General features: G+C 42.4%; 1 protein-coding gene across 9 annotated transcripts in view; it reads right to left on the reverse strand.

The window, feature by feature from the left end:
- PAK3 (p21 (RAC1) activated kinase 3) overlaps positions 1-13,996 on the reverse strand; it is a 139,781-nt gene that overhangs the window by 7,489 nt on the left and 118,296 nt on the right. For all 9 annotated transcript variants that reach the window (XM_039247416.1, XM_039247413.1, XM_039247412.1 and 6 more), the window contains one exon: positions 2,915-3,052. In XM_039247416.1, coding sequence (XP_039103347.1) covers positions 2,915-3,052 — 138 coding nt within the window. The remainder of the gene's footprint in view (positions 1-2,914; positions 3,053-13,996) is intronic.

The raw sequence follows: 13,996 nt of genomic DNA on the forward strand, positions 1-13,996 counted from the left end.
TTTCCTTCCGAATGTCCATCTGTCCCCTTCAATTCAACATTTAAAAACATATGTTAAAGTCTCCCAAACAGGGTATGCTTGTGTGATGTAAGCTACAGAGGGTCTGGAATCAGCGTACCTAGGTTCAATGATCTCCTCTGCTTATTACAATTGTTAGATGAGGTAAGTGACAGTTCCTTTTAAGCTACATAGAGGCAAATAAATGCTATCCATTGTATTATCCTCCATCATTTTTGCTTTTACTGAAGGCTGCTACTAGTCTGATATTCTGAAGTCACTTTTGTCTTCTCCCTTATGTTCTATATGCAATCAGCTACTGAGTGCTTTCTTCTCAATGCCTTTCACAATTATCTCTCGCCTTCATAGTTCAGGCCTAACCAACTTAATCCTGAACTACAAACCATAACTCCTACTTGATCTTCCTGCCATCAGTTTTTTTCCCCCTGTTGCTAATTCTTATTACATACCACCAGGTTTATCTTCCTAAACAAAGCTGTCACCATGTGACCCTCAGATATGTTCAGTGTTTCCCCACTGGCTACAACCCAAATTCTATAGCCTGGTCTTGAAGGCCCTCTATGGCCCTCTCTCTTACAGCTTCCTGACTTGATCTCTTTACTTCAGCTATCTGCCTTATTTTCTGTTCCCTTAATTAAACCTTGCCTCTATGCCTTTGGTCACACTATAATCCTTTCATCTGAAATCTCTTCCTCTGTTTACCTTGACTATTTAAAACTGCTCTATTCTGGGGCGCCTGGGTGGCTTAGTCGGTTAAGCGTCCGACTTTCGCTTAGGTCATGATCTCGCGGTTCGTGGGTTCGGGCCCCGCGTCGGGCTCTGTGCTGACTGCCAGCTCAGAGCCTGGAGCCTGTTTCAGTCTGTGACTCCCTCTCTCTCTGACCCTCCCCTGTTCACGCTGTCTCTCTCTCTCTTTCCTAGAAATAAATAAAACATTAAAAAATAAATAAATAAAATAAAACTGCTCTATTCTTCAACACTCAGCTAACTCTTTCCTGTTTGTCAGACACTTTCTGATCCCTGTAACCTATATAAGTAGCTCGCTAACCAACCACAGCATTTATTGTTTGAATAGCCACGTGGTTTGAATGACTTTTTAAAAATACCTTGTGTTGTTTTTTGCATGTACTCAATGGCATTGTGACTTCTGGAACGTAGGAATCATGCCTCTAAGAGGTGAGTATCACCCACTGTAGTTAAGCCTTGCAAACAAGAGTTGCTCGAAAAATATCAGTTGATGGACAAAGACTTGAGTTAGGCCATACACAAAGGCACACAAATATTTTAACACCTGTGTCTTTTCTCAAGCATTCTAGTGGGGATGAACGCCATGCATCTCTCTCTTTTCTAGTCTCTGATATGGGCAATGAGAGGCTAGAGTCAGGAAATAGTTTTCTATGGACTTAAGGCAATACACAGGTTATTGCTAACGTGTCAGATGAAAAGATGCAATAAGCAAGTGATTCCATTTAGATTCAAAATATAGTTTTGCATTACTCATGTGACTGGCTCAGATAAAAGTTTTGTCTGGGAAGGAACTACCTAGATTACAGTCAATGATCTATGTAACAGTATAGCTATGCTAAGAGAACCCGTCTCTTCAGGTATCCTTGGAATGTATATCAGGATGTTCCCGATGTGGGTGGTGGAGTCATGAAGAGCTGTTGAAGCGAGTCACTCCAAAGTTCAGGTTTTTCACCTGTAATTTGAAACTGGGTTAAATAGAGGATTAGTGAAGGGCTACTGCAGATTTGACATTTGCGGCCCTAGGACAGCCTGTGAAATGCTCACAGTTAGCAGAAAAGAGAAGGTGTAGCCTCTTTAATTTCTCAAAATCAGTTTATCCCAGGTGTGATTTGGGTTGATGTGGGATATTTTTTCCTGGGGTGTAGCTCTCTGTTTCTGGAGGGGGTTCAAGAACAACAGGAATAAATTCATTCATTCATTCATTCATTCAGCCTAGTACAGGCTTCATCTGTGGTTAACACACAATATAACCAGGGGTTGCACCTTTTTGTTTAATTGGGTTAAGTGTTCAAAGTCACAGAGAGAATAAGCAGGCACTGTTCTTAGACATGTCCCCGAGGCCCAGTACCCAGCGTTGAAGTTATATGTGTAATCCTGGGCATGTGTTCCTTTATCAATATAAGTACCTCTTTTTCTCTAAACTGGTTTATGTGTGGTGGAAGGTCAGATAATCCAGGTCTCAAATCCCAGTTCTGCCACTCAATGGATGCGTCAGCCTCAATTTCTTCATCTGTGACATGGGATAATAACACCTACTATATGGAGTTGTTTTAAGAATTGGATAAGATAATGTGTGTAAAGAATGTGGCACATAATTAGTACTAATGATCATGAGTTATGCTAATCCCTGAGAGCCATGAAAAGGACAAATGGTTATAGAGGCACTCACCACTGGATGGTACTCACCCAGGCAAGCAGCTGCCTGCCATTTGGCATCGCAAGGCAAGGGGTTTTGAGCAGTTAAGCATTAGAGTAGCAAATGCAATGGAAAGAATTGCATAGTTATGTAGAGAATTACCTCTAGCCAAGAGCACCTGCACACAACATCCAGGGGCACAAGTAAAATTTAGAACAAGACAGCAACACCAGAAGCTCACAGTTTTCTTTTTTTCCTTGCAAAATAAGACTCCAGGAAGAACAAAAGAGATTTACAGATTAAACTGCCAACTTCTCAGAAGAAAGGCAACATGCCAATCAATCATGTATTAGATGCATGCCTCTATTTCTGTGCCTGTGGTCTAAAACCAAATGGTTATAGCTCAACTTGAACTAGACATCTCTTGACACAGCCCCCCTTGCTGTCACACATTGAGATGGAAAAGCTCAATATAATGACTCTTTCTTTGTAATTGTCCTATTTTATTTTCACCTGCAAAAGCTCCTTGGCAGATCCTCGCCTGTCCACATCCATCTCAAGACAGCGATTTAAAAAGTCACGGAACACAGCTGATAGTCTCTCAGGATTCTGGAGCTCTGGGGTTCCATTAGTGGCTATCAGGTATAATGCCTATAAAAATTAAAAAAGAAAAAAAAAAACAGAAAGATCCATTCAGCACATACAAATTAGGATCGTGAGTTGGCACAGAAGGTATAAATCCAGCTAGCTTCTTCTGGTTTATACTCTCGGTCTTAAAAACTCCATTTTAGAACATGACACTGACATGTATCTCAAAGTTTCTCTAACATTTAGAAATCATTCCTCTTGGTAGTGATGGAGGTGACAGTGAGGGCTCTGCCCTGAAAAATTTGGAAATAAGGTTAAAAGGTTGTCCCTTTGAGACTTAAGTCAGTAAAAACCCAGTTATAATGAATGTGTAATTAAACACCTAGGAAATGAAGCCAAGAGGTTGCCTGGGAAACTGTGACTTTAAAGACTTGGGAACACACACATACACCAATCACGTTGACCTGGATACAACCTCCAGAAGGCACTGTTATAAAAGTGATTGTCATTTGCTCAGTGTTTATCTTGTTTGAAGAATATTTGTGAGGGGCGCCTGAGGGGCTCAGTCAGTTAAGCATGTGAATCTTGGTTTCAGCTCAGGTCATGGTCTCACGATTTCATGAGTTTGAGCTCTGCTGTGAGCACAGAGACTGCTTGTGCCTCACTTGTGTCGTCTCTAAATAAATAAATAAATAAAAGAATATTTGTCAGCAGCCCAGGGATGAACAGAGTACATTACAGAATTAGAGAAGCACAAAGAACCCCAGGGGTGGTAGGGTCTGGATGAGAAGTAACCAGTGAGACCCAAGGACTCTAGTATTTTTGCCCTGTGGCAGATGTATCCCTATAGCTTTCAATTAGATTTCTTGTGAAGGTCTACCTCTAAGAAGAGAAAGTATGGGAAAACTTGACATTAGTAGTTCTGGAACCTGATGATTATGGATCCTAATGTAAAATAACCAGTTGCTAATATATTTCTGATATCTTTGTTCTGTAAGGCCACCACTGATAGACGTCTGTCTACTGACTCGTGGTATGCTGACAGAATCAAGGGCCTAGCCTTCAGAGAGAGAGCCAGACCCAGGTCCCTGAATAATTCATAAAGGTGAACCCATCTTTCGAAGGCTCATGACAGTAAAAAAAAAAAAAAAGTGGCTATTCCTCATGCCTCCTGTAAGCAAACAATTCTAGAACACTAAGTATGTATCAGGTATTCTATTAGACACTGGAAATCCAACGATGAATATGAAAATGCCCTGCTTTCAAAGATCACACAATTTGGTAAGGGAGAGAGACATAAATAGCTATAATACAGTGAGATGAGAGCTAATGGAGGGAAGCAGCAAGTGTTGAGTAAATACAAGGAGGAAGCAGTTTACCCTAAACCTCAGAGGAAGCTTCATAGAGGAGGTTGGCATCTGAACAGTGTTTTGAAGGATAAGCAGGAGTTTTTCTGCAAGTATTGCCACCAGGGTTATGTCTGCCTATATGACCAGCCCCCTAACTATTATGAAGACCTGCTCTCTCCTAAACTTGCTTGGGTTTTGTAGCAAATAATTACCCCCATTATCTCTTTCTTCTTTGCCTACCATGGCTCCTAACATTATTATTAGAAATATTTTTATAGAAATCTTTTCCTGGGGACACCTGAGTGGCTCAGTCGGTTAAGCACCGACTTCAGCTCAGGTCATGATCTCCCGGTTAGTGAGTTCAAGCCCTGTGTTGGGCTCTGTGCTGACTGACAGCTCAGAGCCTGGAGCCTGCTTCAGATTCTGTGTCTCTTTCTCCCTCTGCCCCTCTCCCATTCATGCTCTGTCTCTCTCAAACATAAATAAACATTAAAAAAATTGTTTAAAAAGTCCTTTCCTGGATCAGTTTTCATCAGCTGGTAAAGACATTTCTCGTCCTGCCTAGAAACCTCCACAAGCGTACTTTAGAAAGGGTTGCGGCGGGGGGAGGGGGGGGCGGGCTGCCTGGGTAGCTCAGTCGGATAAGCGTCCAACTCTTGATTTCAGCTCAGGTCATGATCTCATGGTTTATGGGATCGAGCCCCGAGTTGGGCTATATGCTGATAGCATGGAGCCTGCTTGGCATGCTCTCTTCCTGTCTCTCTGCCCCTCCCCTGCTTGTGCTCTTTGTCTCTCTCTCAAAATAAATAAATAAGCATTAAAAAATGAGAAAGGGTTATGAAGGGCTGTTTAATTCAATGTCTGTCAACCTATAGCATGCATCAGAATCACCTAGAAGGCTTGTTAAAGCAAACTCCTAGGTCACCCCCACAGTTTCTGAGTCAGTAAATCTGGAAAGGGACCCAAAGAATCTGCATTCTAACAAGTTCCCTGTAAATGCTGAAGCTGCTAGTTCCAGGACCACACTTTGAGAACTGGTTTAATCCACGTGGGCAATTAAAGCAATGGGCTAAACTAGAGGGTCCCAGAGTTTGTTTGCACATGGGAGTTACCTGGGGAGATTTAAAAAATATCCCCATGCCCAGTTCTCACCCCCAAACCAATTAAGTGAAGATCTTTGGGGATGGAACAGGCACTGGAATTTTTTAAGCTCTCCAGGACATTCCAGTTTACAGCCAAAACTACAAATCACTAGCCAAGAACTTGTGGCCCCCTTAACCCAGAATCTCTGAATTGTAAGTTCACCAGACATGAGAGCCATAGAATGCCATAGAGTGAGATTCTCTTACATGGTGATGATGGAGAATTAAAATGCCCTAAGCTTGTATAGAGTGCAATGAAACTTTGTTTTTTTTATCTCAGTACATTAAAAAAAAAAACCCTCACATATAAATACAATCCCCTCTAATCCCACACCTTGTTTCCCCGCACCCCTCAATGCTTTCTGATTTTCAATTCCTTCACTGATTAACAGCAAACGCAGGGGGGCAGTTATTGAGACTTCTGTGCCAAAATCTAGTTTTGACTAAAAAAAAAAAAGTATGAAAAAGGGATGTCTTTGTCAACTGCTTTTAGGAAATCATCAACTGGGCTGAAATCAAATGGTGCATGATCACAGCAGATATATTACATGGAGTTCAAACAGCGTGTTTTTGTTCATGGATGATTAGTGCACCTGTCCTCACAAACCATCCTTGTTCCCTAATTCAAAGAAAATTGCTTACCATGCACATTACAATTTGCTGCTTCCTCTTAAAACCTTATTTCCGCTGGCCACAATTCCACCACACTCACTGTCCTTTGCTTGTCTTTTTCTGCTCTGTGAGCCAAGCCAGGTCCTAAACACACACACACACACACACACACACACACACACACACACACACACTTCTCTTTTCTCCCTTTCCACCCTCCCTAGGTCCACCTGCATGCTACATGGTTTCATCTCCCTACTTTTCTTTGGCCACTGTGGCTCAATGCATTCTCCTCCATGCATCCTCATTCCTTGCAAGTACACATACAGTTCTGCCCAAATTCTTCTCACCTCTCTTTAGTCCATGCCTCATTACCTCAGGAAATGTGTGCCCCTCTTTCTATTCATGAATTACAAAATGACCTTCATCAGGGTTGTGCAGCATTAGAATTAGTGATAAACAGAGAAAGGGAGAAGAAAGCTTAGGAATCTGAAGGAGAATCAGAATAAGGAGCCAGTGCTATGAACTTCTACCACTCTTAGAAGAGAATGCACATCCTCTTCCGAATTTCTACAAAAAGGAGGAACTCTGGTGTCTGTTGTGGGGGGTGGGGGTGGAGGTGGGACTGAAGGTTGGGGATCTTGGTTAGTAACCTAAGGAGATGACTCCTGACTTTGATTAGTGCTGATTTGCTTACACACCCTCATCCCCAATCCAGGTAAAAGACTGCTTTTTGTTCAAAACACGAGATCATAAATATTGTTTGAATTTTTTTTTAAATTTTTAACGTTTATTTATTTTTGAGAGACAGAGAGACAAAGAGTGAGCAGGGGACGGTCAGAGAGAGAGGAAGACACAGAATCTAAAGCAGGCTCCAGGTTCTGAGCTGGCAGCACAGAGTCTGACACGGGGCTCAAACCCACAAACCATGAGATCATGACCTGAGCCGAAGTCGGATGCTTAACCAACTGAGCCACCCAGGTGCCCCTGATGTTTTAAAAACTTCTTCATAAATATCATTTTATTAACAGTTTTTAATGTTATTTTTGAGACAGAGAGACAGAGAGTGCACGATCAGAGGAGGGGCAGAGAGAGAGGGAGACACGGAATCCGAAGCAGGCTCCAGGCCCCAGGCTGTCAGCACAGATCCCGATGGTGCTTGAACCTACGGACTGCAAGATAACGACCTGAGTGAAAGTTGTAGGTTTAAGTGACTGAGCCATCCAGACACCTCTATAAATATCTTTTTAAAGACTCCACAGCAGTTCATGCGGGATGCACTGTTAAAACTGCTAGCTCGATTAAAAAAATACACATCTTCAGGAAAAGGTTGAAAAGAAACACACCAATATGTTCTCTCTGGGTGGTAGGATTACTGGTGATTGAATTTTTCAAGCATATTTTTCAACTTTCCAAATTTTCTACAAGAACATGACTGTTTTTCTTATTTACAAAACCATCCCAAACATTATTTAAAAAAAAAAAATTTCCAAAGCTGTGCCGTCCAACCTCACACAAAAATCCTCATGTATTTCTCTTTGTCTTCCTAGGATTAAATCTGCTTTTCATCAAGTGCTAACCCTTGAGGGAAACAAAAACCCAGACGATTTTTTTTCAACTATTGTTTTCGTTTTAATTGCAACAGTATTATATCCAACTAATTTCCATTGCAAAAATCCACACTTTCAGTTATATTATGGGCTAAACTGGCCTTTGTGGAATGGCCTGGGAACCTACTCACTACACATAATGCTGCTTCTATGGGAAAATGAACTCTGAGTTCCAAATAATTAACTTAAAAATGAACTTTTGGAACATGTCCTATGTGTAAGCTGGGTACTGTCTTTGTAAAAAGAAAATTGCTACCCACTACCCTGCTAATGGGAGACAAATACAGTTGCAACCAATACAACAATCACAGCAAGAAGGGTTTTACTAACAAATTCAGGTCTTTTTCCTTTTACTTAAAAAAAAAATTCAATGTTTATTTTTGAGAGACAGAGACAGAGTGCAAGTGGGGGAGGAACAGAGAGAGGGAGGGAAACACAGAATCCGAAGCAGGCTCTAGGCTCTGACCTGTCTGCACAGAGCCCAATGTGGGGCTTGAACCCAAAAACTGCCAAGATCATGACCTGAGCCCAAGTCTAACCTGAGCCTCAGCCTAACCGACTGAGCTACCCAAGCGCCCCTAACGAAGTCAAGTTTTGCATGAAGAAAGATTGTGGAAAATAGATCTCAGCATGAATGATCACATTTTGGTTTTATCTGAGCTAGTGAAAACTCAGAGAAAATGAGCTGGCTGTTAGAAAAAAATCTTTGTTGGCTCCCCTGTGGTCCACACATGTGGTTTTCAAACTGTACTCCCCAAAATAGTCTTCCAAAGAGGCGGGACAAGAGATACATGTGAAAGCTCTAGAAGTCTGCAACCATATGTACCTGTTTCAATCAGAGAAATATTTCTTTTTTTCTATTTTATGCTTCCAAGCAAGGTTGCCTTTGAACCAAGGGCTTGCTACAGTCATTTGAAAACCACTGGTCCACAGGATCCTGTAAGGATTTCTTAGCATGGCATATACGGTCCTCCATGATTGGGCCTCTGTGGCCTTTGCAGTCCTCAGTCTGTTCTCTTCTTACCTGAGAGCCTCTTCCCCCACCCCCACATATGTACACACATTGGCCAAAGCTCACATACCCTTCAAGCCAGTTTGTTCACTGAACTGTGAATAAGAAATGCTCTTTAATATCTGCTTAAAATGCTAGCCCTATTTCCCATAAGTACATTGTGAACTTCTGGTTGCCACTGAAGCTCTATTTTACATGGCATTTCCTCTTAAAGCCTTCTCCATCCCTCCCAGACAGATAGGGTAATCAGCCACCTTGGTTTTCTGCGGACTGTTCTGGATTTCAGTACTGAAGCCTAGCAAGCTGGGATAATTGGTTACCCTGCAGATCAAGTTAGCCATTCCTTCCTTTGAGGTACCACTACTGTTCGTTCACACATCTATTTTCCAACTGTATTGTGAATACTTGCTGCTTGTTTCCAGGCCTGCCTCCCTAGACTGTGAAGGTAGCGGTCATGAGCATCTCTGGATTTTATGGCAACTGGTCCTAAACAGGTGCCTAGTAAATGTGTTCGTTGCTGAATGAAAGAAGAGCCAAAATGTATGAATACACCTAACTGAGCTGGGACTGAAACAGACTTGGATACACAAAGTATTAAAGCTCAGGACTTAAGTAAACTATTAAACATATGAGAAGATACACAGAGAATGACCAAAGCACCTTTTCTGAGTCACACAGGCCTGGCATGTGGTAACTTCTGATGACCGGTTCCTCAGTGTGGGAGGAGGAAGAGCTCTGTGAGCAGAGCATGGAAAGGGATGGTATTAAAGGGAGCAAAAACTGGAAAAGGATGGCCCCAACATGGTAATCTGCTGCATGGGCAAACCCAGAGAGGAAGGGGAGAAGATGATGGTCTCTGGAACTTGAAACAGAGCTCAGAAATTTAGTCTTTTCTCATTGATCTTGAACAGAGAAGGCAATCTTGATTAATCCTTTGCTATATCATTAAACAAGGTCTGTTTGATTCCTCTGGTGAGACAATGCAGGCCCTATGACCTACTGACCTTGTTTGTAATGTTAAAATTTTTTTAAATGTTTTTTATTTATTTCTGAGAGAGAGAGACAGAGACAGAGACAGCATGAGCAGGGGAGGGTCAGAGAGAGAGGGAGATACAGAATCTGAAACAGGCTCCAGGCTCTGAGCTAGCTGTCAGCACAGAGCCTGACGCAGGGCTCGAACCCATGAACTGCAAGATCATGACCTGACCAGAAGCCAGACCCTTAACCCACTGAGCCACCCAGGCGCCCCAATTGTTTGTAATGTTAGAAAGACAACCTTTGGGCATAAAATGCTGGCTTCCTTCATGGTGATATACATATTTACTAGAAGTTTCTAATGTCCTGGAATTCTTAATAATAACTCTAGGGGTGCCTGTGTAGCACAGTCGGTTAAGTGGCCGACTCTTGATTTCTGGTCCAGTCCTGATCTCTCAGTTCATGGGTTCAAGCCCCATGTTGGGCTCTGCTTACAGTGTGGAGCCTGCTTGGGATTCTCTCTCTCTCTCTCTCTCTCTCTGTCTCTCTCTCTGTCTCTCTCCGCCCCCCCTCTCTCTCTTACTCCCCCACTTGTGTGCATGCACGTGCACTCTCTCTCAAAATAAATAAACTTTAAAAATTTTTAAAAAACAATAACTCCTGGGGCATCCGGGTGCCTCAGTTGGTTGAATATCTGACTTCAGCTCAGGTCATGATCTTGCAGTTCGTGAGTTCAAGCCCTGTGTCGGGCTCTGTGCTAACAAATAGCTCAGAGCCTGGAGCCTGCTTCAGATTCTGTGTCTCCCTCTCTCTCACCCCCTCTCCTGCTCATGCTCTCTCTCTGTCTGTAAAAAATAAATGGTTGAAATTTTTTAAAAACAATAATAATTCTAAAATCTCTTGGCAATAACACACAAACATCAGAGTTTGCACTGACTCTGACGTGCAACTAAAATTTTCCTAAGTACTCAGAGAAAACTACTCTACCCAGTTGAAGGAATAATTTAATTTACCTCATTGGCAATTTCCTAGGTTAAAAAAGATCAATGCAGTCATCTTAGAAGTTACCACATTTCTCCAAAGAGGCTTCAAAACAATCCATATGTGCCCAATAAATTTTCATTAAGGCAGTTTTGCAACAGGACTAACCATTTAATTAAAAAGCTTCAGTTTGTGACTTCAGTTCATTATAACACATTATAAAGTTTAGATTAAGACGTTAGAAAGCAAACCAGGGGACTTACATGGCAATGTGTTAGTAACCATGAAAGGCTCCGGCACCGATATAAAGGCTCAATTTACAAAGATGATAGGGTGTGGTACAAACATTTCTTTCTAAGTTGAGTATCTGGGGCTCAAAACACATTTTCCCATGGAAATCATGTTATACATGGTAGAAAGGCTCCCAACCTATCCAATAAAAATCTATTTAACAAAACAATGTAACTGAACTCTAATACCAAGAGGGCTATTCATCTGTGTCTCAACATCTCTATAAATACTGGGTCCACAGAAAGTCTTAATAGCTAACATTTATTCAGTGATTACTATTTGGTGACTTAATTCACACAACAACCCACTGAGATAGACTTGCTTATGATCCCCAATGGACAGATGAAGGAACTGAGGCCTGTGGGACTAATATAGCTTGTCCAGTATTGCACAATTAGCAATGAGGGAGTCAATATTTGAATCGAGGGAGTGTGAGTCCAGCATTCTTGCTTTTGACCACTGCAAATACCACCTCACACTGTTAACAATCTCTGACGTAGGAATTCTCCTAGCAAACAAGGGCTCATCAAGAAATGAGGCACACTGAGGTGCCTGGGTGGCTCAGTGGGTTAAATGTCTAACTGTGGCTCAGGTCATGATCTCACGGTTCCTGAGTTGAGCATGCATCAGGCTCTCTATCAGCACAGAGCCCACTTCAGATCCCTCTCACTCTGTCCTTCCCTCTCTCTCTTAAAAATAAACATCTAAAAGGAATGAGGAACACTGAAACCTTCACCTCTACCTTTACAGAGGAAATGGACCCACTTGAGGTCAATCATTCTCTACTTGCTTGGAAATGGGGAACAAAGGGCAGGTCCCCAGTTAGAGGGTTTCACACTATATTCTCCAGTGTCTATATGTATGTTGAGAGTTTATAAGTAGCTCTGTACTCTGCAATCTCCTGCTGTCCTGGTTCCTTTATCATCTTAGGCTTTCCAACTACCTTTGAGTGTTTTATGAGAGTGATTTGGCAATGAGTGACTTGACACCTCATGGCTTAGTTTACTCATGACCTGGGATTTCAGAGGTCAAAGGCCAGAGTGTACTACTGCCCCTGATGTGTTTATGGATTTCATGAAAGGCCCTGATGTTTCCTTCTAAGAAGAAAATGAATGGGACCAAAAGTGCGATAAGAAATTACTATAATATAACTAACATTTTCTTCCATACATTGACATATTTATCCCAACAGTCCAGAGTGATTGCTGAATAAGCAACATGGTGTAATTCTGTTCCCTATCTGTCTTCCATAGTGGTTCTCATCTGTCACTACATCATGGGGTTGAGGGTGGTGGTGCTTGTTGTTATTTAAGCCTTAAAATGTCATTCAAAAGGAACCTATTACAGATCGATCCCCTTACAGGTTGATGGCAAAAAGTAATTAGGTACCACTGACCGATTAGGTGTCGGTCTAGCTTTAGAGTGTTCCTTTTGAGAATAAAGGACTGGCCACTGCTAGAAAATAAAGACCAGATGACTCCAACAATGGTGTGCTCGTTCTAATCTCTCAGGATTAATAGTGCTTGTCAAAGAAACATGGAGCAGGCTACATGTGTTCAGGACAAAACCCCAGGGCAGCCCAAGTGGCAACCCGGGATTGAGAACCAGAGGGGATCTGGAAGTGGGGGTAGGGGTAGGCACAGGCACAGAGAAGAGGCAAACCAAAATGGGGCAGGAGGTAGAGGAGAAAAGCTGGGGGGAAGCAGAAGGAGCAGATGATCACAGGGCAAGGACAGGGGCCAAATGACAACGGGGATAGAAGGGTGGCTAGTGGAACCCAGAGGAAGAGAAATGTAGAGGCTAAAGAATAAAAAAAAAAAAATAGAACTCCCCTATGATCCAGTAATAGCACTGCTAGGAATTTACCCAAGGGATATAGAAATGCTGAGGCATAGGAGCACATGTACCCCAATGTTCATAGCAGCACTCTCAACAATAGCCAAAATATGGAAAGAGCCTAAGTGTCCATCAACGGACGAATGGATCAAGAAGATGTGTTGTATTTACACAATGGAATACTACATGCCAATGAGAAAGAATGAAATCTGGTCATGTGTAGCAACGTGGATGGAACTGGAGGGTGTTTTGCTGAGTGAAATAAGTCAGGCAGAGAAGGACAGATACCATATGTTTTCACTTATAAGTGGATCAGGAGAAACTTAACGGAGGACCATGGGGAGAAGAAGGGGAAAAGTAGTGGGGGAGAGGAAGGAAGGCAAACCATGAAAGACCCTTGAATGCTGAGGACAAACTGAGGGCTGAAGGGGGTAGGGGAGAGGGGATGGGGGGTGATGGGCATGGGGGAGGGCACTTGTTGGGATGAGCACTGGGTGTTATATGGAAACCAACTTGACAATAAACTATGAAAGAAAAAAAAAAAGAATTAGGGAAGCCAAGGAAGGGGACCTGATCCTCGGTCCCATTCTGCTATTGCCCTATCTCCCTGGTCTTCTCGCATACAATTTCTCAAAGCACTGCTTGTAGTTTTAGTATATTGACTTTTTCACCTTCCATTTTCTCTTCAGCCTGAACCTGATTTCTGGTTCTAAGGTGGCATTGAACACTACACCTTTTTCATGTTTCATTTCAGAACATTAGAGGAGGTAGGCACTAACTCACTAATTGTTCTGGGCTGTTCACCCAAATTACTGTATTGGGTTCAAAATGGCCAGACTGTGGCATGATCTGTGAAATATGCATTATGTTGCTCACATAAACTGGTTGTGGCTCCTACTTTGTAAGCAATTGGTTAGCTGAATGGCTCCATACACAACAGCATATGATTCTTCCCTTCATGCCCCGGAGTGTAGCCTATGGATCCATATAGCAGCTCTGTCACTGCAGTGTTGTTTCCAGGATTCTTCCCAAGAGTCCTGTCAGAGCAGGGCTGCCTGGCCTCACATGCATCATTCTTTCACTCTCAACATGGTCAAGTATTTTTGCTTGGTAGGAGAAGGGGGATCTTCCCTCTTTATGGGATACAGATTTAGTCAGGAGGTAATGAGAGAGACACCTCCGAGTTGCTTCCTGAAGGT

The sequence above is a fragment of the Hyaena hyaena genome, unplaced genomic scaffold (assembly GCF_003009895.1).
Source record: "Hyaena hyaena isolate Hyena2069 unplaced genomic scaffold, ASM300989v1 scaffold_297, whole genome shotgun sequence".
Lineage (NCBI taxonomy): Eukaryota > Metazoa > Chordata > Mammalia > Carnivora > Hyaenidae > Hyaena > Hyaena hyaena.